Here is a 24,436-nt window from a genome sequence, read left to right as displayed (position 1 = left end):
CAATGGATACAAGTTAAAGGAAAACTTTCTAAAAATGAAGGGTTTAAAGAAGAAACTGAAAGATCTTTTATTAGATACTAGAGGCCCAGTGTCCCTCAACAGGACCTGTGCCCTCGCACAGTTCAGGACTCCTTGGGGGATGTCCACCTGCCGGCTTAGGCCTGCTCCCTGGGGGATCGGGCCTAAGCTGGCAGACAACCCTCTGGCAGCTTGGGAGCCCTTGGGGGATGTCCGACTAATGGCAGCAGGCCTAAGCCATCTGCCGGATGTTCTTAGTGCTGCCGAGGAGGTGGGAGAGGCTTGGCTTGTGGCTGAGCAGAGCTCCCCCTGGGGGAGCACACTGACCACCAGGGGGTTGAGCATTTGCCCCTGGGTGGTTAGTGCATGTCATAGTGACCTGTCGTTCTGCATGTTACCCTTTTATTATCTAGGATAGGATGTTATAGGGAAGATTAATACATGGGAGAATGTAGATCAGAGAAACCAAGGACAGCTGGCCCCAGATAACATTTGAGGTATTGGAAGAGGAATTGAAGCTGTTAAATATAATTTCTGACCCAAATACTTATTATATTTAAAAAATAAGGACTTGAGGCTAGAGAGAAAGGAAGGGAGAGAGCAACATCGATTTGTTGTTCCACTTATTTATACATACATTGGTTGATTCTTTTATGTGAACTGACCGGGGATTAAACTCCCAAGTTGAAGTATTGGGATGACACTCTAATCAATTGAGCTACCTGGCCAGGGCTTCCCCTGCCAATTCTCACCTGAGGATATTTCTTCCATTGCTCTTCAGAGAGACGCATCAACCGGCTGCCCCCTCCCCCAAAAATCCCCAACAAGGATGGGGAGCGAACCCACAAATCCTGGCTGTGTGGACCAACACTCCAACCACAACCACTGAGCAACACTGGTCAGGACAGGGTTTTTATTTTTCTTAGAGCCATTTTTTCCTTATCCTAACCCTGTGGCCAGCAAACTGCGGCTCGCGAGACACATGCAGCTCTTTGGCCCCTTGAATGTGGGCTCTTCCACAAAATACCATGGCCTGGACGAATCTATTTTGAAGAAGTGGCAGTTAGAAGAAGTTTAAGTTCGCTGACCACTGTCCTAACCCTTTAATTTGGGCATTTGCCCCCTGTTGAGAAACATTTAAAGTAATCACCTTGGTTCCATTTTTAATCTTTAGAAAAAATTTAAAAATAGCCAATTTTTAGTGATACAAAGCCAGAGAAAGAAAACAATACTTTAGCCAATTATATTGTTTTCTTAAGTCCATAGGAAATAAATAACCATGGGTATTGTTTCTTCCCATTTAGCATTTCCCTTCTCTGCTGCTGTGTTTTTGTTTTTTTTTTAAATATGTATTTTATTGATTTTTTACAAAGAGGAATGGAGAGGGACAGAGAGTTAGAAACATCAATGAGAGAGAAACATCAGTCAGCTGCCTCCTGCACACCCCTGATAGGGGATGCGCCCGCAACCAAGGTACATGCCCTTGGCCGGAATCGAAGCTGGGACTCTTCAGTCTGCAGGCCGACACTCTATCCACTGAGCCAAATTGGTCAGGGCTCTGCTGCTCTTTTAAATTACTTCTTCAAAACTAGTTGGTGGACATCCTTTTTAAATTGGAATGACAGCCGAAGCCGGTTTGGCTCAGTGGTAGAGCGTCGGTCTGCGGACTGAAAGGTCCCAGGTTCGATTCCGGTCAAGGGTATGTACCTTGGTTGCGGGCACATCCCCAGTAGGGGGTGTGCAAGAGGCACCTGGTCGATGTTTCTCTCTCATTGGTTCTCTCTCATCGACGTTTCTAGCTAGCTCTCTATCTCTCTCCCTTCCTCTCTGTAAAATATCAATAAAATATATTTAAAAAAAATAAATTGGAATGACAAAACAACTTTTATAAAATTCTAAGGCTGTTTATATATACTTCGGTCTTGCAGGATTTACTTGTTTTTCTACCAGAAGGGTTGAGGAAATTCTATTTGCATTACTCATCAGTTTCCTTGCTTTTTGGCTGATAAAAGCCTTCTTGCAGCCTCCTTAAAGGAGGTCTAGGAAATAGGTGATTCTGAATTTGTATCTCTTTGAACTATGTCCTTTATTTGTATCCATCTTTCTTTTTTAAAAATATATTTTTATTGATTTCAGAGAGGAAGGGAGAGAGAGAGAGAGATAGAAACATCAATGATGACAAAATCACTAATCAGGCTGCCTCCTGCACACCCCCTACTGGGGATTGTGCCCTTGACTGGAATTGAATCCGGGACCCGTCAGTCTGCAGGTCGACACTCTATCCGCTGAGCCAAACCAGCTAAGGCTGTATCCATCTTTCAATAAATGTTTTTGTTAATTGCCTAGTTAGATAAACAAGGTATCACCCCTGCCTTAGGGTCAGACAGCATTATTAGGAGGACAACGGAATGAATAAAATATGGGTTAAGAACTGTAACCAGTTTGGCTCAGTGGATAGAGCATCAGCCTATGGACTGAAAGGTCCCAGGTTTGATTCCGGTCAAGGGCATATACCTTGGTTGTGGACACATCCCCAATAGGAGGTGTGCAAGAGGCAGTGGTCAATGATTCTCTCTCATTGATGTTACTAACTTTTTATCTCTCTCTTTTCCTCTCTGTAAAAAAATCAATAAAACATATTTTTAAAAGAACTGTAATAGAGGAATGAAGAACTGTTTTGGTTTTCTGGAGAACAGTGATAAATTTGGAAAAATTAAGAAAGGCTTCATAGAGGAAATAACATTTGAACCATGTCAAATAGAATGAGTAATCACTCAGGATATCACAGTGCTTGGCACATTTTAAGTGCTTGGAGCATAATGAGCATAAAAGTTTAGCTATCACATCTAATATATCATTCTCATATTTCAGATGGGGAACCAGACACAGAGTTATTTATACAGGGTCTCATAGCTAATATGTGGTTGTGTTGGTATTTATTTCAGTGGAAGTCCAATGATGTGTTGGAGTTGGCTAATTGTGGGCCAACTGTTTAGCTTTTAAGAATTTTTTTTTTAATCAATTTTTTTTTTTTTTTTCAGTTTGTCCACTTATTTATTCATTCATTGGTTGATTCTTTTTTTTTTTTATTTTTTATTTTTTTTTTTTTAATAAGTTTTTATTGTTCATATTATTACAAATGTTCCTTTTTTCCCCCCCCACCATTGCTCTCCTCCACCAGGTTCCCACCCCACCCTCTGCCCTTTCCCCTCTCCCCATTGTCCTCATCCATAGGTGCACAGTTTATGTCCAGTCTCTTCCCACGCCCCCCTCTCCCCTTTTCCCCAAGAATCGTCAGTTCACTCCCCTTCCATACCTCTGATTCTATTATATTCAACAGTTAATATTGTTCATCAGATTTTTTTTTAATTTCCTTGGTTTTTAGATTCACTTGTTGATAGTTATGTATTTGTTGTTCATAATTTTTATCTTTGTTTACCTTCTCTTCTGAAAGAACCCCCTTCAGCAATTCATATAATTCTGGTTTGGCGGTGATGAACTCCATTAGCTTTTTTTTATTAGTGAAGCTCTTTATCTGGCCTTCGATTCTGAGTGATAGCTTTGCTGGGTAGATTATTTTTGGCTGTAGGTTCTCGCTATTCATCACCTTGAATATTTCTTGCCATTCCCTTCTGGCCTGCATGGTTTCTGTTGAGAAGTCAGCTGACAATCGTATAGGTGCTCCTTTATAGGTTACTACCTTCTTTGCTCTTGCTTCTTTTAATATTCTCTCTTTGTCTTTTGCTCTTGGAATTTTAATAATGATGTGTCTCGGTGTGGTCCTCTTTGGATTCCTTTTGTTTGGAGTTCTGTGCACTTCCTGGACTTGTAAGTCTAATTCTTTCACCAGATGGGGGAAGTTTTCTATCACTATTTCTTTCAGTATGTTTTTGATATCTTGCTCTCTCTCATCTTCTGGGACCCCCATAATTCTGATGTTGGTTCGCTTGAAGTTGTCCCAGAGGTTTCTTACATTATCTTCAATTTTCTGGATTCTCTTGCCTTCTAGCTTCTGTGGAGGAGTGTCTTCTGGCTCTTTATGTTCCAAATCTTTGACTTGAATCTTGCGATCTTCCCTTCTGTTTTTAGGACTCTGTAAAATATTTTTTATTTCAGACAATGTATTCTTTATTTCTTGTTGATCCCTTATCATTTCTTGTTGACTCCTTATTAATTCTAGTTGATCTCTTTTCATATCCTCATAGGCCTTATCCATCTTTTCTAGGAAATTCTTGAAAAACCTTGTAAGCGTAGATTTGAACTCTATATCCAGACGCTTTTTGTCCTCCATTTCTTTCATTTGTGATCTATTTTGTTGTCTCATTTCGCAGTTACAGATGGGACGGGGTTTCAGGGTGGAGCCTGCAGCTTTGGCTTCTGTCAGCCCCGCCCTATGCGGGTCCTTCAGTGCTCGCTGCCGGCGCCTCTGAGAGAAAGGTGCCCTCGATTTTCGCCTGCTGCCAAACAGTCTGTGCTCTCCCCCAATGAGCCCGGAACTGGGGTTCAGTTCAGTTGGAAGTGGAGTTGGAGGTGGCGTTCAGAGCAGTCTGGAGCCCCAGTCTCCTTCCCGTCAGGGCAATCCCGCGGCACAGCCGACCGTCCTTTCTCTGTGCGCAGTGTGCACACCGCTGGGACCTCCTTTCGCCACTTCCCCGGGGTTCTGCCTTACAGCCCGGCTCCCTATGGATGAGCCTGAGTCCCCGGGGTCTGGCTTAAAACTGGGGATCAGAGCAGTCGGGGGCCCAGCACAGTCGGAGTTTTATCTCCTTTCCGCTCGGGAACGCCCGCCAGGCACTCGGCCTCCCTCCTCTCCGGCTCCGTCCTCTCCGCGCGCGCCGCGTCTCCGTACCTTGGGCTTTTCCAGCTCCTCCGCGCCTCCTTCTGGTTTTCTCCTTGCTTCTCGCTGTAGAATTTCCAGTCAGTCAACCTTCCTGTAGTTCTGGGCAATGTCCTTTTTATATTTTAGTTGTATTTTATTGAAATTGTTGTGTGCGGCTGCGGCTAGGTGTTCACCTGGGCGCAGCCATCTTGGATCCCCTTTTTTAATCAATTTTTATTGTTCATATTGTTACAAAGGTTCCTCATTTCTTCCCCCCTCCACCAGGTTCCCACCCCACCCTCTGCCCCCTCCCCATCCCCCATTGTCCTCATTTATAGGTGCAGTTTATGTTCAGTCTCTTCCTCCCTCCCTTTCCCCGATAGTAAATCCCTTTTCAGATAGTAAATCAGTTACTTAGCATTTTCTCATATCAATAATACCACCACATGCCCAATGATACATTTCACACAAAAGACATTTCCAAATAGGTCAACCAGCCTCATCCAGGCCCCACCCAAGGCACTCACAGATCAACACCCCAGCGCTATACTAACTCAACACATCCAGATCTAAGACACATCCAGATCTAAGCCTTCATCACTTGATTCAGCAGACCCTCAAGTTCCCACAAAAGTTTCCAGCCATGTCTGAGAGGCAGCCGTGGGGCAGGGGCAGGCAAGAAGCGAGCTGTTCCGGGCCTGGCCTCTGTTGCTCTGGTTCGTTCCACAACCAGCTGCTCCGGGTCTGGTCACCGCCGCTCCCGACCTAGTTGCTCTGGACCTGGCTGCTGCTGCTCCGGGCCTGGCCGCACCCGACCCGGCTGCTCCGGGCCTGGCTGCTCCCAGCCTGGCAGCTGCTGCACCGGGCCTGGCCGCACCCGACCCGGCTGCTTCGGGCCTGGCCGCTGCCAGCCTGGCAACCGATGCTCTGGGCCTGGCCGCACCAGACCCGGCTGCTCTGGGCCTGGCCGCTCCCAGTCTGGCAGCTGCTGCTCCGGGCCTGGCCGCACCAGACCCGGCTGCTCTGGGCCCGCTCCCAGCCTGGATGCTCCGGGCTTGGCTACTGCTGTTCTGGACCTGGCTGCTCCCAACCCAGCTGCTCTGGGCCCGGCTTCTCCGGGTCTGGCCACTCCAGGTCTGGGTATTCCTGGACTGGCCACCCTGGGCTTGGCTGCCTCCGCCTCAGGCCTGGCTGCCACTGCCCCAGGTCTGGCTGCTCCAGTGCTGGCTGTTGTTGCTCTGGTTCTGACTGCTGCTGCTCTGGGGCCTGGCCGTTGCTGCTGTGGGCCCGGTTGCCATTGCTTTGTGCCTGGGCACTCTAGGCCTGTCCGCCGCTGTTCCAACATTCTGTCCTTTTTTTTTTAAACGCATTTATGTTGCAATGTTGGCTGGTGAGTTGAGTTCTGACTTAGTCTTTGATTTTTCAAGATCTCCTTTGTATTCTTTCTTAAGTAATTTTACTGTCTTTTGCTCTCACTTGATTTCTTCACATTGAGAACTTTGGTTTCTTCCTCCTTGTCCTGGGAGCTCAGCAGGTTGGCCTGTGGCACCCCTTTGTTCTCCGCGGGCTCCTGCGCAGCTCCAGCCTGTTGCCGGGGTCGGCGCCGCCCAGGAAGCAGCCCCTGGCCTTGGCTCTGTTGACCGAGCTCAGAGGTCGATGGCTCGGGGGCACCCCCCTCCCCCCCAGGGGCCCCGTCGCCCAGCTCCCTGCCGGCGCCCGGCTGGCTGGTGTCCGGCAGGGGCTCCTGCTCCCTGTCGCATTCCTCCAGTCTGGAGCTTTTTTTTTTTTCTCCTTCCCGCTAGGGGAGTCTAGGATCAGAGTCAACAGACTGTCCTCTGCGCGTAGTGCGCGCGACTCTGGGGGCTCCACTTTTCGCCACTCCCCTGGGATTCCGCCTCACAGCCCCGTCTCCCCCTGCCCAAGCCTGGGTCCCCAGGGTCTGGTCCAGGACTGGGGTTCAGAGCGGTCCGGACTGAGGCTCAGCGCCGCCGGAGGCTTTGTTTCTTCCGGCTAAGGTAATCCAGCATCAGAGTCAACACTCAGTCCTCTGCGCGCAAAGTGCGTGCGACTCCTGCGGCCCTGCTTTTCGCTGCTCCCCTGGGATTCCGCCTCTCAGCCCCGTCTCCCCCACCGGAGCCTGGGTCCCCAGGGTCTGGCTCATAACTGGGGGTCAGCGCTGCCGGTTCGGGGGTTTAGCCCAGGCTGGGGGTTTTATTTCCTTCCTGCTAGGGAACGCCAGGCAGCACCCAGCCCTCTTCTCCTCTCCGGCTGCGACCTCTCTGCGCGCGCCTGCGTGCGGGCGTGCAGCATGTCTCCGTACCTTAGGCTTCTTTTCAGCTCCTCTGATTTTCCTTCTGGTTTTCTCTTTCCTTCTTGTTGTAGAATTTTCAGTCAGTCGACTACCTGTAGCTCTGGGCGATGTCCACTCTACATTTTAGTTGTATTCCATTGAAATTGTTGTGTGCTGCTGCGGTTAGGTGTCTACCCGAGCAGCCATCTTGGATCCTCCTCCAGCTTTTAAGAATTTTATCAAGCTGGTTGTTAAACACAGTTATTATGAAAGAAATTATGTAAATTTAAAATTAAATACATTGTGTTAAAAGGTTTTATATTAAATTACAATATAAATTATTTGTAATATAAATTACCATTAAACTATAGAAACGTAAAGTGTAATTATTACCATTAAACTATAATAAATATTCAAATTCATTACTTTTAGGGTAATTTACCTCTATTGCATCAATATATAAAACTGCTATTGCTATTGTAGCCCGGTGGGTGTGGTTCAATAGTTGAGCATCAACCTATGAACCAGGAGGTCACGAATTCGATTCTCTGTCAGGGCACATGCCTAGGTTGCCAGCTTACTCCCCAGTGTGGGGTGTGCAGGAGGCAGCTGATCAATGATTGTCTCTCATCATTGATGTTTCTATGTCTCTCCTCCCTTCCTCCATAAAAATCAATAAAAATATTTTAAAAAAACACCAAAAACCCCCCTGCTATTGTACATCTTTTCTCAACCCCACATTCAGTGATACCACATTGATATTTGAAATCAGCCATTTTGTTTGCACCATGGAAATTGGCAAATGCTATATACAAACCAGGACTTGATTTTTATTGATTGTTTAGACTTAAAGTGATGGAGACAATATTATTGCAGATTGAACTTCAGTGTGTCATGTCTGTAGCATGCTGCTGCTATTTCCTGTGGACCAAATTCTTCTGGTTAAAACAATTAGCTCAATAAATAATACCCTATTGGTTTTCATCCCTTCCTGAATAAACAGTTCCTCATTGAACTAATTTTAGTCCAGTTAGTCATCGGGAGAAGATACCAAGTTATGAGATGATATCATAAATGAAACAGTACAGGACAGTATATTAAAGTGGTAGTTTTACTTTATGAGACCCAAGTGCGGAGGAAAAGAATTGCAAGACCAATTAGGGTGGAATCAAGACATTTTTATGGAAGACTGGGCTCAAGTTGTGTCTGGAAGGATGGGTAGGAAAAGATAATGGAAAGATGAAGGAAGAAAATGGCTAACCCTCAAGTTTGGACTATTGGATATGGAGGGGAAAGGGAAGAGGCAGGCAGTTACTCTTCTAACTCATTTGCACTTACTGCTATTGCAACATGTGGTGGTTCTTACGAGGTAATTAGTATTCTTTTACATATGTCAGTTAAACATTTGGCCATATCTCTTGTGTAACCATGAAGCCATTTAGGAAAGGTAGACTTATGTAAGCTTTTGGGTTCATATGAACTTTTTGGTAATCTGTGTGGATAGCATATAGGACTTTTAAAAGTGTTTTTACATGTAAAAAAAACTTGTGCTCTGCAAATTTTATATTTCTAAATTTTAGTCTTTGCATTTGTTTTTCATAGTAAAATACAGTCAACTCAAACATCTCCCATCTAGAACAATTCTGTTTCTGACCAAGTTGTTCACAGAAAAAATGTCTCTGCTATGGAACCAAACTTCCTCTTTTGACCTGATGACCCCTTCATGCTGATATCTTAGCATGAAAACAAGCATCTCTCAGGCAACAAAGGAGAGAATGCTTTTGTTGTTGGTGAAATCATGATTAGCATAATTTTAAGACATAAAGAGGCTATCAGAGTGCTAATGTTGCTAAGGGTGTGAAAGAAACAATGAACACAGGCAATTGAAAAGGTAGAAAAACTGTTGATTTGAATTAATGAAAAGCAGTTAGCCAGTGACAGCCATTTCAGAGGCAGTGATATATAAACAAGCAAAGATGCTGTGTTCTGACCTGAAAGACACCCCTGGAATGAGTGCTGAAGTGACTGATAAATTTAAGAAAAAAAAATATTTTTTTACACTAGATTACTAGAGGCCTGGTGCATGAAATTTGTGCACAGGGGCAGGGGAGGGGGATCCCTCAGCTCGGCCTGCACCTTTTCGCAATCTGAGGAACCCTCAAGTGATGTCCGACTGCTGATTCAGGATGGAGCCTAAACCGGTAGTTGGACATCCCTTTAGCAATCTGGTACCACTGGCTCCTAACCACTCTCCTGCCTGCCTGCCTGCCTGCCTGCCTGCCTGATCGCCTATAATTGTCTCTGCCTACCTGCCTGATTGCCCTGAACCACTCAGCTTGTCTGCCTCATTGCCCTAACCATTCTGCATGCCTGCTTGGCCCTGCCCTTGTCGCAGCGGCTTTGTCTGGAAAGTCGTTCAGCTGTCCGGTCTAATTAGCATATTATGCTTTAATATTAGAGATATTATAGATACTAGATATGCACTTTATATAAGACAGGCTAAAACAGGAAATCTTTTGGAGATCTGGAATGAATTAATTCAACTTATATTTTTTATAAAATATAAATATATTTTATTTCAGAGAGGAAGGCAGAGAGGGGGAGAGAGAGAGAGATATCAATATTGGCTGCCTCCTGCATGCCCCCTACTGAGGATCGAGCCTATATAACCTGGGCATGTGCCCTTGATTGGAACTGAACCCTGGGACCCTTCAGTCTACTGGCTGACACTATCCACAGAGCAAAACCAGCTAAGGCTCAATTTACATTATGTATAATGGGGTAAAATGATTGTTTTTGAACAGATCATTTCTTGAACAGCTTTCCCGAACAAATTAAGTTCGAGGTTCCACTGTATAATCAAAGAACAAAAGTGTAGAAAAATAAATCAGTCATAATTTTTCTCATTTTGGCATTTTTCTTTCTCTTCTTTACCTACACAAGTGGTTTATACAGTTATATTCTGTAGAGTGTTTTATTCTGCCTTTCCCCCTTATTCAGGTATTTACCCATATTTAGCCATTGCTTTGGACATCCGTATGTTAGGCAATTTTCATACCTTTAATCCCTTATCATAATCCCCTAGAATAGTTAAGATTATCTTCATTTTACAGATAGGGAGTTAAGGAATAAGGAATATGGGATGAGCAGCAGGTTAGGGTTATTGTAAAAAGAATATAATAAAAGGAAGTTATTAAAAAAGAAATTACATTTTCAAGACACACAGAATATAGAAGAGCTGGAATTTGTTTTGACCCAGAAGTCTTTTTTGTTCTTGTACCTTGCTCCATCTTTACATTTACTATTTAAGACAGTTAATGTTCTGTTACCTACTGATGCCAGTAGCCAGTCACCTCTTTGTGGATATATCAGAAGAACATAATTAATGGAGCACTTGGGTTTAAGCATTCCTCATCATGAGCATCAAAATGGAGTGAATTGGATCTACTCTACCTAACCTAGTGAAAGTTGCTGTTAAGGCAGCGGAAATAAGGAGAAACAAATGGTTCTGGATAATGTTATAAAAGTGAGTGGGGTTGGCCAGCATGGCTCAGTGGTTGAGCAGCAACCTATGAACCAAGAAGTCATGGTTTGATACCCAATCAGAGCACATACCATACTTGTTCGATTTCCAGTGTGGGAGGTGCAGGAGACAGCTAATCAATTATTCTCTCTCATCATTGATGTTTCTCTTTCTCTCTGAAGTCAATAAAAAATATATATATATATTAAACAAAAATTGAATGGGAAGGATTTAGTCTAGCCCACTTTCATTTTGTACACAAACTGCAAGATTACTTTAATGGTAGGGCTAGAAGTAGAACCCAGACAAGTTCTTGGGTAATTCAGTCTTTTATGACACATTACTTGTAGTCCATAGGTAAACTGCAATGTGACAGGGAGGGGAGCAGGGTGGGGCCCTAAAAAAAAAAAAAGCTGATTTAAAATAAACTTTGAGTCATCTGGAAAATATTTATAAAAATACTGATAACTAGTCTCTGCCCCCAGACAATCTAGAAATTTTAGTAAGCTCCCTAGGTATTTCTTACATGATTAGAATTGACTGAAGAGAAGTTACTCAGTTTGTGTAAGTTACTATCTGGGAACCCTTACATTGCAGGTTCTTGTCTTCCCTAGGCTATTGAATGAGTCTCTTTGGAGTGGAGGCCTTGGAATCTGAATTCTATCAGTTCTGTAGGTGATTCTCTTATATTTCAAGTTTGAGTACTCCAGGATTATGTATCTCAGTGAAGTTTTGTGTAACCTCCACTGCTCAGTCCTCTTGTTTATTTTCTTGCAAGTTTGATTTCTAAAGTTTTCTTAGTACTATTGTCCTGCCCTAGCTAGTCTCAAGACTTAATTTTGAGAAACAATTTAGAATTCACACGTGTCTGATAAGCCCGGCTGTACCTTTCAGTACTTTAAAGCTGAAAGGATCTTTTGAGTGGCTTTTCATCAACTGTCAGTATTTTTTATTTATTTATTTATTTTTTAATTGATTATGGTCTCACATAATTGTCCTTATTCCCCCATTCCCATCCCAAACCCCTCCCTAGATATCCCCCCCCCCCAGTCCATGGCCACTGGCTAGGCCCATATGTATGTACACAAGTCCTTTGGTTGATCTCTTCCCCTTACCCCCATCCTCCCTTACTTTCCCTTAACTGTCAGTATTATGAGCCTCTGGTGAATTGCCTATACTTTTTGTCCATTAAAAGGTGACTGTCGCCCTCACTGGTTTGGCTCAGTGGATAGATCATTGACTTGAGGATTGAAGGGTCCCAGGTTCAATTCCAGTCAAGGGCACATGCCCAGGTTGTGGGCTCAATCCCCATTGTAGGGGTGTGTGGGAGGTGGCAATTAATAATTCTCATCGATGTTTCTCACTCCCTCTACCTTCCTCTCTGAAATTAAAAACAAACAAACAAACAAAAAAACGGCAGTATCTTTAGTTTAATATCCTACACATGTAGCTTCATGTTATAATCTCTTTAACGGCATTATGGCTACTTCTAAGAGGCTTTAGTGTTTGCATTACATATATTTTTATTGACTTCAGAGATGAAAGGAGAGAGAGATAGAAACAGAAATGATGAGCGTCATTGATCGGCTGCCTCTTGCATGCCCCCTACTGGGGATTGAGCCTGCAACCCAAGCACATGCCCTGGCTGTGAATCAAACCAGCAACATCCTGGTTCATAAGTTGATGCTCAACCACTGTACCACACTGGCCGAGCAAGGGTTTAATGTTTTAAGTTTTACATTTAGTTTTCCTTTTATTGTGTCTTCCTTTTTGTGGGAACATTAATTTTTTAGAGTTAGATAATTTTAAGTTTCATTTTACAGATAAGGAATTGAGGAATAAGGAATATGGGATGAGCAGCAGGTTAGTGGTTAGGGCCCACTAGCAGCAGGTTAGGGTTTAGGGGACAACTAAAGTTGTCCAAACTAAGATTTTAAAATATATAATGTGTTTATGGATTTCATAGAGGAAGGAAGAGGGGGAGAGAGAAACATCAATGATGAGAGAGAATCATCCATTGACTGCCTCCTGCATGCCCCCCCCACTAGGGATCAAGCCTCAACCCAGGCACGTGCCCTTGACCAGAATTGAACCCAAGACCCTCCAGTCCTCAGGCAACGACATTCTTCCACTGAGCCAAACTGGCTAAGATTTTTAAAAGTAGCCAGTTTTTTTTTAGGTGTGGCAATGGATTCTATTAAGTATATTACATTGATGGGCCTTTAAAAAAGGTTTAGGTAGGCCCTGACTCAGTACCTCAGTTGGTTAGAGTGTCATCTGGATGTGACAAGGCTGTGGATTTGATTCTTGGTCTGGGCACATACAAGAAGCAACCAATGAATGCATGGAACAGCAGATGAACGTCTCCCCCTTCTCTAAATCAAATTTTTAGAAAAAAAAATGTTTAAGTACCACACCTATCATATGTATAGTAGTGGCTCTAGAAGAAGACCATATCTGCCACTGTCACTGATCTGAGCAAGTAAACTTCTCAGCCTTAGTATTTAAAAAAAATAAAAAAATATTTTATTGATTTTTTACAGAGAGGAAGGGAGAAAGAGAGCCAGGAATGTCGATGAGAGAGAGACATCAACCAGCCGCCTACTGCACACCCCTTACCGGGGATGTGCCCACAACCAACATGCCCTTGACCGGAATCGAACCTGGGACCTTTCAGTCCACAGACCGACGCTCTACCACTGAGCCTAACCGGTTTCGGCTTAGTATTTTTTTATTTAAAATTAAAAAAAATATTTTTATTGATTTTAGAGGGAGAGAGAGATGGAACACCAGTGATGACAGAGGGCCACCAATTGGCTGCTTCCTGTGTGCACCCTCTACGCTATAGTGTTTTAATTGGTGCTAAAGTTTACTTTTCAAGGTAGTATGGTATAAATGCTTAAGTATCTTTTATAATTTTTGAGAAGATGGATTTTATTATCTCTAAATAGATAAGCTTATTTTTGTGTGGGCATACATCAAAACTGTATAGTAGTCCCCACTTGTCTGTGATTTTACTTTCCTCAGTTTCAGTTAGCTGCAGTTAGCTACAGTCCAAAAATGTCAAATGGAAAATTCCAGAAATAAAAATTCATAAGTTTCAAATTGCATGCCACTGTTCTGAGTGGTGTGATGAAATCTCATGCTGCCCCACTCCATCCTGGAAGACATATGAATCATCCCTTTGTCCAGCCTATCCATGCTTGTATGCTAATATCCCAATACACACGTGTTAGCCACTTAAGAGGTTATTATGCTAAGTGAAATAAGTCAGAGAAAGGCAAATACCATATGATTTTCCTTATATGTGGGTTCTAAAAATAAAAAAAACAAAATTGAAACAATCAGACACAGAGAACAGACTGATGATTGTGAGAGGGGTGGGGTGTTGGGGGACTGGGTGTAAAACATAAAGGGGTTAAGTACAAATTGGTAGTTACAGAATAGCCACAGGGGATATAAAATACAGTGTATAATTATATATGGAGCCAAATGGGTACTGGAAATATCGGGGGAACAAAGTATATAATTATGTAACCAATATGTTGTACATACGAAACTAATCTCTCTATATAAAAGCCTTAGTGACTATTACAACAGAACGACCAGATGACTAGAACAACTGGTTGATCAGTCGCTATGGTGACAGGGGGCAGACGCTCAAGGCACTGGTGGTCAGTGCACTCCCGCAGCAGGAGCACTGCTCAGCCAGAAGCCGGGCTCATGCTGAATGCGTCTGCATTGGCGGGAGCCTCTTCTGACTCCGTGGCAGCACTACCTAATGGCGGCAGCAGGTGCAGTGGGCTGGGTGTGAGCAGCATGGTGCCCAGCCCCAGTTCTGGCTCCTCCCAGGCCACTTGCCCCTTGGTATGCTGCTACATACCTCAGGTGATGTCCGATTGCTGGTTTGGGCCCAATCCCCACAGGCCAGGCTGGGACCGGGCCTAACATCCCCCAAGGGGTCCTGGATTGCAAGAGTGCACAGGCTGGGCTGAGGGACACCCCCTACCCCCCTTGTTCACTGGGCCTCTAGTATAAAATAATATTGAAAGTTAATTTAAAAGTTAAAAAAAAGATCAGCTGTTGTGGTATCACAGCACCTGAGTTCAAGTCACCCTTACTTAATGGTGGGCCAAGCTCGGGGCGTGTCTCGGTGGTTGAGCATTGACCTAGGAACCAGTAGGTCATAGTTTTAATTCCCTGTCAGGGCGCACATGCTCAGGTTGCGTGCTCAATCCTGTGTGGAGCCTGCTGGAGGCAGACCATCAGTAATTCTCTCATCCTTGATGTTGGTTTCTCTCTCTCTCATCCTTCCCCTTTGAAATCAATAAAAGTATATTTAAAAAAAAATAGTGGCCAAAAGTACAAGAACAGTGATGGTGGCAATTTGGATATGTCAAAGATAAGTGTTAAAGTGCTTCCTTTGAGTGAAAGGTACCTATGTATAGGAAAGTACATAGTATATATAGGGTTTGAAGAGCAATTTAGTCAGCCTGCTTACTTGTACCAATGTGATGCTTACTTGGTATTTGGGCAGGAGATTAATGCAGCTAATACATTTGTATGTAATTTGCATAATTTAAACAATATACAGGTTTACATTAGGGCACAGGTTACAGTTGCCTTGGTATCATAGTGTCAAGATTCGGGAGAAATTTATATTACGTTTGAGGCAAAATTGAGCACCGGTAGTTGTGGATTTGGTAGCACATGAAAAGGGACACTTTTTAAAAATTTAATTAAAAATTTTTTTTATTGATTTTTCACAGAGAGGAAGGAAGAGGGATAGAGAGCTAGAAATGTCGATGAGAGAGAATCATCGACCAGCTGCCTCCTGCACACCTCCTACTGGGGATGTGCCCACAAGCAGGGTACATGCCCTTGATCGGAATTGAACCTGGGACCTCTCAGTCCGCAGACGGATGCTCTATCCACTGAGCTAAACCGGTTTCGGCAAAAGGGACACTTTTAAAAAAATAAATATTTTATTGATTTTTTACAGAGATGAAGAGAGAGGGATAGAGAGTTAGAAACATCGATGAGAATCATCAATCAGCTGCCTCTTGCACACCCCTTACTGGGGATGTGCCCGCAACCAAGGTACATGCCCCTGACCGGAATTGAACCCGGGACTTTTCAGTTCGCAGGCCGACGCTCTATCCACTGAGCCAAATCGGTTTCGGCAAGGAGCAGATTTTTAAAAAAATGAGTTGACAGCTGAAACTGGTTTGGCTCAGTGGATAGAGCGTCGGCCTGCGGACTGAAAGGTCCCGGGTTCGATTCCGGTCAAGGGCATGTACCTTGGTTGCGGGCGCATCCCCGGTGAGGGGGTGTGCAGGACGCAGCTGATCGATGATTCTCTCTCGTTGATGTCTCTAACTCTCTATCCCTCTCTCTTTTCTGTAAAAATCAATAATATATATATATATATATATATATATATATATATATTTTTTTTTAAAATATATTTTATTGATTTATTCACAGAGAGGAAGAGAGGGGGATAGAGAGTCAGAAACATCGATGAGAGAGAATCATCGATCAGCTGCCTCTTGCACACCCCCCACTGGGGATGCGCCCGCAACCAGGCACATGCCCTTGCCCGGAATCGAACCCGGGACCTTTCAGTCCGCAGGCCGACGCTCTATCCACTGAGCCAAACCGGTTGTGGCTATATATATATATATATATATATATATATATATTTTTTTATTTTTAATTTTTAATTTTATTTTTATTTTATTTTATTGATTTTTACAGAGAGGGAGAGAGATAGTCAGAAACATCGCCGAGAGAGACACATCAATCAGCTGCCTCCTGCACACCCCTGCCGGCACATGCCCTTGACCGGAATCGAACCCTGGACCTTTCAGTCTGCAGTCGACGCTCCATCCACCGAGCCAAATCGGTTTCGGCAATAAAATATATTTAAAAAAAAAGAGTTGACATAGTATGTGCAATTACAGAATACTATTTTGAATTTCTTCTGACTATATTCTAAATGACTGTTAATAATTAAGCATGGCTGGTGAATTTATATAGAAACATGTTTCTTTATGGATTTGGCAAAGTCCAGGTTTTCTTTTTTTATCAGTATAATTTGGCGCATATAAGTTTATTTGTATTCCTGGGGTTATATTACATTGAAATAAGAAGTAATATGCAGAATAGTTTTCCAGCAGAAACCGGTTTGGTTTAGTGGATAGAGCGTTGGCCTGCAGACTGAAAGGTCCCGGGTTCAATTCTGGTCAAGGGCATGTACCTTGGTTGCAAACATATCCCCAGTATGGGATGTGCAAGAGGCAGCTGGTCGATGATTCTCTCTCATCGATGTTTCTAACTCTATCCCTCTCTGTAAAAAATCAATAAAAATATATTAAAAAAAATGTTTTTCCAGTTTTATTGAGATACAGTTGACATACATAATAACATTGTATTAGTTTAAGGTATATAACACAATGATTTGATATATTTATATACGCAGAAAGAAATGATTGCCATAATGTTTAGTTAATGTCCATCACTTAATACAGTTAGAATTTTTGTGTATGTGATGAGAACTAGAATTTTACTTAGAAGTTGATTGTAACATCAATTGCTAAACTCATAAGTAGTTTGTGAGTGACGTTAATTGAAGACCTGTTCTTTGCTTTCTGGAAGTTTTTGATTGAGTTGGGACTAATTTTTACGTTTAATTTTCAATTGTGGATACAGATTTGGAAGGACATTAAAAGCTGCAGGGGCTAAGGAAGTCTCAAAGAAGGGAAGAGATTTTGAACTGTATCTTGAAGGACAGAAGGCTAGACATTCTTGTCTTGAAGAGTAATAAAAGCATAGGAATGAGATTTAATCAAGAAGAGTCCAGATTTCCTAAAGTCAGAGGTAGATCTTGATCATTAATAGAAGTTAGATAAATGGTGTCCATCCAAAATGACGTATTTAAAAAACAATATCCCAGATCTTGGTATGTTGGTGAGTTAGTTTATCCCTGAAATCCAGAGATGTGAAGTGGGACGTCACAGAAAGATAACAGCTCTTTATGAATAAATATTACCGTATTTGTGGAGCTGTTTAGTTTTAGGGTAGTCAATTCATCACAAAGCCTCAGTTAATTTTGTTGACTTTAACAAATATTTGTAACAACATGGTGTAGAGAAAGAGCCATATAGTCCTAGATTTGAATCTTGGTTCTTAGGTAACTTCGGTTAATATCTTATTTAAGCTTTCCTTTTCCTTTTAGTATATCTAAAGTAGGAATAATACAGTCTTTGTGGGGTGGTTATGAAGATCATTATTATGTACAGTTCCTAGAACATGGAAGCTCATAAATACTAGTTGCTATTCTTTTTAGTAGGGATCATATTTAACTTAAGTACTGTAGTTACCATAGTGTAAATGGGAGCAAGTGACTCTACTCAAGTTAGATTGATGATAAAGTGTAAGTTTGAGCCTGTACTCCTAACCAGTTAAGGCTTTTGCTTTTAAAAGACTCGTGGATTGAGTCATATTTAAAAATTTTTCAGTAAATGAGTAGTGTGTGACATGGAAAACTGTTTAGAATAGGTTTATGAGAGGCTTATAAAGAATTATTCTTTTTAAAAAAATGTATTTTATTGATATTTTACAGAGAAGAGGGGAGAGGGAAAGAGAGCTACAAACATCAATGAGAGAGAAGCATCAATCAGCTGCCTCTTGGACAGCCCCCACTGGGGATGTGCACGCAATCAATGTACATGCCATTGACCGGAATTGAACCCGGGACCTTTCAGTCTGCAGGCCGATGCTCTATCCACTGAGCCAAACCGGTTTGGCTCAATGGATAGAGCATTGGCCTGCAGACTGAAAGGTCCTAGGTGCGATTCCAGTCAAGGGCATGTACCTTGGTTGCGGGCACATCCTCTGTAGGGGGGTGTGCAGGAGGCAGCTGATAGATGTTTCTAACTATCCCTCTCCTTTCCTCTCTGTAAAAAAATCAATAAAATATATATTTTCAAAAAAGAAATAAGCATTTAGATTTATTTCAGGAAAAACTTTTGATATTGCAGTCAGTTGTCAGAACCCATCTCTAAGTGGATTTTAAACTCTAGGGCAAGCATGTCAAACTCAAGACCTATAGGCCGCATGCAGCCCACAATGAATATTTTGGCAGCCCAGCCAATATAACTATGTAAGAAATGTTTTAATAATTTTATGACTTAATTTTTATAATATTCTGTTATACATAATTATTAATAACAAGTTGCAATGTTCGCTAATGACTGATTACTGTAATCATGTTGCATTAATTTCTCTTAATACTCTAAGTGCACCATTTCTCTCCACTAATACTAGCAGTGAATATTTTGGCAGCCGATTTCCACATCATCGGCTAGTTAGTCTTGTACTGACTTGTTTGGTGTGCGCCAACAGGAAATATTTTTATTTCAGAGAAGAAAAATAGGTTTATTTGCATTATGCTTATTAATTTGTGCAGTTATTCAGTGTCTGATAAGTCAATGTTCAAGAAAAATTATTAATTTTTATTAAAATGTTCTATTATTTTATATTAACGATTAATCCTTTCTTTCAGCCCTTTGTGTTCAGCGTGTCTCTATCAAGATAAACCCACATTTTTATGAAAATTGAAGCTTTTTTTTTATGTCTAAAACTCTAGAACTAAAATGGGATGTCTAATATGGCTAGGTTTTTTGCTTTTTAAAAAAATAATTTTTAGGATATATTTTTATTGATTTGAGAGAAAAAGGGAAAGCGAGAGAGAGAGAAACCTCAATGATGAGAATCACTGATTAGTTCCCTCCTGCACAGCCCACACTGGGGATCAAGCCACAACCTGGGCAAGTGCCCTGACTGGGAATTGAACTTTAACCTGCTGGTTCATAGATCCATGATCAATCACTGAGACACGTTGGCCAGAATACTATATTTTAATCATATCAGAAATGTTATTTATTTTTAACCTTTGTTGTTGTCATTCTTTTTTTTTTTTTTTTTTTAATATTTTTTATTGATTTTTCACAGAGAGGAAGAGAGAGGGATAGAAAGTTAGAAACATTGATGAGAGAGAATCATCGATCAGTTGCCTCTTGCACACCCCCCACTGGGGATGTGCCCGCAACCAAGGTACATGCCCTTGCCCGGAATCGAGCCCGGGACCTTTCAGTCCGCAGGCCTATCCACTGAGCCAAACCAGTCCCGGCATGTTGTTGTCTTTCTTAATCCTTACCTGAGGGTATTTTGTTCATTGATTTTTTTTTTTTTTTTAGAGAGAGTGGAAGGCGGCGGGTGGGAGGGGGGTGGGGGGGTGGGGGGGTGGGATTGATTGGCCGCCTCATGCATGCACTGAGAGTGGGTCAGGGATCAAGCTTGCAACTGAGGTCAAGGAATTGAACCCAGGACCCTTCAGTTTGGATGCCGATGCTGTATTCACTAAGCCAAACTGGCTGGGGCATCATGTAAGAAATTTTATAGTGAAATAAAAGTTTGTATTAATTGGAATGCTTGAATGTTACTACTTTGGTTTAAAAAATAAGAAGTAGAAGTTGGTTTTCCTTGCTCTGGCTGGTGTGGTTCAGTGATCCAGCATATCGATTGCCTGTCGTGTACCTGGGTTGCAGGAGGCAACCAATCAATGTGTCTCTCTCTTTCCATCCCTCTCTCTCTCCCTTCCACTCTAAATCAATGGGAAAAAATATTCTTGGGTCAGAATTAACAAATGTCTGCTTTTATTGGTGGGGATATATTCAACCTAACACAAATAACTAAATCTCTTTTGAGTTATTCTGTGAAAGTTAATTCTTAAGCATATCAAATAAGTTTTAACTAACCATTTCAATTTTTTTTAACCTCTAGGAACGTCAAGGCCGTGGGAAATAAGGCAGTTCTGCACAGACCACAGCAACGGTTTCATCTGCATATCCCTAAAGAGGAAAAAAAATGACCTTGGAGAAAATTAGGACTTTTTTTCTTAATTTCATTGACTTCAGAGACGATTGCAGAATTGCAGTTTAAGTATTGGAATTTCACAAAAGACATAGGACTTAACTGGAAAGTGGAAAAAAAAAGAAAAAGAAAAAAACTAAAAAAATCCCTCTAGGTAGCTTAGGTGAAAAATGTCCCTTTTATTTTGGTTTTGGTTGTGATTTCAGAGCATTCTGCTTTTTTTTCTTTGTCTTTTTATTATGTTTTCGGATTTTAAAGTCCGTAAGTGCATACAGTTTTCTCTAATTTTTAAACCCTTTCCTCCCCCCATTTTGACATTTGCACTTGGAGAACACCTGAGTTTTGAAGGTATGGGCCTGCCTCCACCCCAGAAAGGGGGAATTTGGTTTTTCCCTTCCGAACTGGAAGAACATTTTTATGAAGAATTTTTGTGTTGGAGAATTTAACAGTGTTACCCAAGGTTGTGTCTAAGGGTGGTTCATTTTCTCTGACCCTTTGTTACTCAAAGTAAAGTACTAGGATTCCTAAGAAATGTTCTGTTCTTGTACATTATACTGATTGAGTCAGGATTAATTTTATTTCACAGCTAAGAACAGTGGTAAAAACTTGTTTACAGAAATGCATTTTGGAAGAGAAAAATATTGTAAAATGTGTAGTGAATGTTTCTTCAGTTTCTTGTTCATCCAATGAGGAAAGGGCATTGCCTTTCTTTTTACCATTAATCACTTCTCAATAAACGTGAGATCCTGTTGAGCATCACTCTTAGTACCATTTATTAGTATTATTTGAGTCTGGTATATTTTATGCAAGATTTGGAGTGTAAGGAGTTTGAAGAAATGAGACATCAACTATTCTAAGAAAATTTGTTGAGGTGAAATAATTCAGGTTTGCTTTTGTACCCAGAGCTAGATAATAATGACCTCTGCAGAGCAAGGTGGGCCAGAATTTATAATGAGTTATTTCTGGACACTTCCCAGAGAAGGCAGAGCCACTGCTAAGTCATTCAACAAATATTTGATTGTGAGTGCTTCTTAAATGCCAGTCACTGTGCTTTACCTGTAGAAACCTGGAAGAGCCCATATCAAGGATGTAAAGGTTTAATCTGAAATACAGCTTACTTAGACAGGATTCCATCCACATGGATGCAGGTCCAAGAATAAGAAATTGCAGTGGGTTTGGGTCTTTGTGAATAATATAGTTGTAATGGTAATTGATTAATCTTATTTATTTTCAAAGGTTTTGGGCTTCTCTGCCTTAAAGATTTTTAGCACATATGTCCCAGTGTTGGGAGTTAAATGTGTAAAGCTTCTGTAATAAGAAAGGGTTCGGAAAATGGGTTTTAATACTGTTGGATAGTGTTTTGCCTTTAAATGACTTATTCATCCTAGTCTACACAGTCCAGGCTACTAAATCAAGGGTATGATAAAATTAATAACTGTTGATTTGTAATGAGCATTATAGTTGGCACTTGAGATTGAGAGCTTTTCTCTGCTTATCTGAGGCACAGTACAATATACTTGGATAATTCTAATTTTTCAAGCTTTTTGAAATAGTTTCCTTAATATTGTGAAGTCCTTTGTGCTTTCATCCCTTTGAAGATGCCCACTTTCCAAATTAGAAATGTGTGTTCAATTTTAGCTCAACTTTCTGTGACTTTCAGAGGACTCCCATGGACTTAATTGTTTAGTATTTCACTTTCGAAAAGCAAAAATATCCTAAGAAAAACAAATTCAAAAGGAATTTTACCTAGATTTTCCTACCTTCTATTCAGGTTGGATGTCCGATCATTCATTCAAGATACTTTTTTTTTTTTTTTTTTTGCAATTTGAAATGTTTAGTTTAAGCCGGTGCTTCCCAATTTTTTCATGTCACATAGAAAATACTGGTATGGTTTTGGGTGCAAACTGAAAGGGATTTGGATTTGGAGCCCCTAGCTCTCCCTGAGAGTGTAGGGAGGGGAGGCTGTCAGGAGGTTGGATTTGTGTATTGGAAAACCCCAAAACCATATTGGCATTTTCTGTAGTATAAAAATTAGACTGTGTTTACTCCAAGAGTTTGGCCAAAATTGGTTTGGTGAAGACCCCAAAATGCAGCTAAACTAGTTCTGCTATTCGCTAATGAGTTTTGCCAGTGAAATTGTTGACTTTTGACTCTTTGTTCTCAATGCTTTCCTCTGTTGGCATTTGTGACTTTGAATAGCTGTTTACTTTTTTATTGAAGACAAGGGAAAACAGTCTCACCATGTATGATCCATGTCAGTTCAAAGCTTTTTTGTTGTTGTTAATCCTCACCGGAGGATGTTTTTCCATTGATTTTTAGAAAGAGTGGAAGGGTTGGGGAAGGAGGGGGAGAGAGAAAAATATCGATATGAGAGACAGATTGATTGGTTGCCTCTGGCGCTAGGGTTGGGGATCAGGTCTGCAACTTGACTGGAGTCAAACCAGGTACCTTTCAGTCCACTGGTTAAAGCTCTAACCACTGAGAAAACCAGCTAAGGCAATTCAAAACATTTTAACCTTTAATATTAACAATGTGTCACATTCACTCAATTTAATCTTAGTTACATTTGATTGGCTATTGTCCCCGAGCATGTTCCATTTTTAAAATCTTATTTTGGAACTAGAAGCCCAGCTCGAAATTGCATGGCTCCGCCCACCCTCTCCTGTCTTTGGTGGTTATGGTGTTAGGGCCACAGTCCTTTTATAATACAGACTAGAGGCCTGATGCACGAAATTCATGCAAGAGCAGGCCTTCCGCCGGCTGCCAGCACCAGCTTTCCTCTGGCTCCTGGGACCCGGGCTTCCCTTGCAGCCCTGGCTTCATCTAGAAGGTTATCTGGTCTAATTAGCATATTACACTTTTATTATAGATAATTTTAGTCTTTTGCAAAAAGAATATGGAGAGTTCTCATATAACCTTAACTCAGCTTCCTCTAAATGTTAACATTTTACATAACTAATAAATATTGATATAAGTACTATTAACTAATCTACAGATATTATTTGGATTGTGCTAATTGTCCAAGAAATGTCTTTATTTTTTCTGGCTCAGCATTCAATCCAGGATCCCACATGCATTTAGTTGTCTCTAGCCTGTGAGTTTTTTATTTTTCCCTTTTATGATTTTGACTTTTGTGGAGAGTTATTTTATGGACTGCTCCTGGGATTTGTCTGATTTTCTCATTACTTTTTTTTTTGGCAAGAATGTAAAAAGTCATGTATCCTCTTAATGCATTTTATCAGGATACAATTACTGGTCATGTTAACTTTGACCTTTGGTTAAGGTAGTGTCTGCTGGATTTCTCCGCTATAAAGTTATTGATTTTTCCTTTGTAATTAATAAGTAACTCTTGGAGGGGTATACTTTAAGATTATCAATCTTTGGTTCACTAATTTTGAGACCTTTGAATTGTTATTGTCTCCAAAAAGTAGCATTTTTGCCAAATGTTTATTATTTCTTCTACATTTATACTAATTAGAATGTTTTTTTATTTTTATTTTTTATCCTGACCTGGGGCATGTGGGTATCAAACCTACAACCTAGGTTCATGCCCTTCATTAGAATCGAACCCACAACCCTCCAGTCCCAGGCAGGTACTCTTAACCATTGAGCAACACTGGCCAAAGCCTACTTAGAATTTTGTAAGGAGAATCTCTCCTCTTTCCCCTTTTTGTTTATTCAGATATATCAGCATGGACTCAGGGATATTTTATTCTACAGTCAGTGCTATTATTTATTTAGTTGCTCAAACTATCCGGGCTTGGGAGCTCCAAGTTGGCTCTTGTCTTTTTGACTGCCCCTATGTTTTTAGGAGCCCTTTCTTTCTGGTACTACAAGATGTTCCTGG

At 41.5% G+C, this 24,436-nt stretch overlaps 1 protein-coding gene and 1 long non-coding RNA gene across 3 annotated transcripts in view; both read left to right on the top strand.

Annotated features, from left to right (window-relative positions):
* The window catches only part of YTHDF2 (YTH N6-methyladenosine RNA binding protein 2), a 33,002-nt gene extending 11,654 nt beyond the window's left edge, over positions 1-21,348 (top strand). Inside the window, exons 5-6 of one of the 2 annotated variants that reach the window (XR_004988979.2) lie at positions 17,365-17,532; positions 20,500-21,348. Coding sequence is in view for 1 of the 2 variants with exons in the window: in XM_036443743.2 (XP_036299636.1) it covers positions 20,500-20,523 (24 nt within the window). In the remaining variant the exon portion in view is untranslated. The remainder of the gene's footprint in view (positions 1-17,364; positions 17,533-20,499) is intronic. The other variant, XM_036443743.2, reaches the window with a different exon arrangement.
* Positions 18,121-19,271, top strand: LOC123652739. Its single transcript, XR_006742228.1, has 2 exons — positions 18,121-18,255; positions 18,650-19,271. It is a non-coding gene; the product is annotated as an uncharacterized LOC123652739 (long non-coding RNA).
* Positions 21,349-24,436: the final 3,088 nt, after the last annotated feature.

The sequence above is a fragment of the Pipistrellus kuhlii genome, unplaced genomic scaffold, assembly GCF_014108245.1.
Source record: "Pipistrellus kuhlii isolate mPipKuh1 unplaced genomic scaffold, mPipKuh1.p scaffold_m20_p_2, whole genome shotgun sequence".
Taxonomy (NCBI): Eukaryota; Metazoa; Chordata; class Mammalia; order Chiroptera; family Vespertilionidae; genus Pipistrellus; species Pipistrellus kuhlii.
This window is presented reverse-complemented; position numbering and strand designations above follow the sequence as displayed.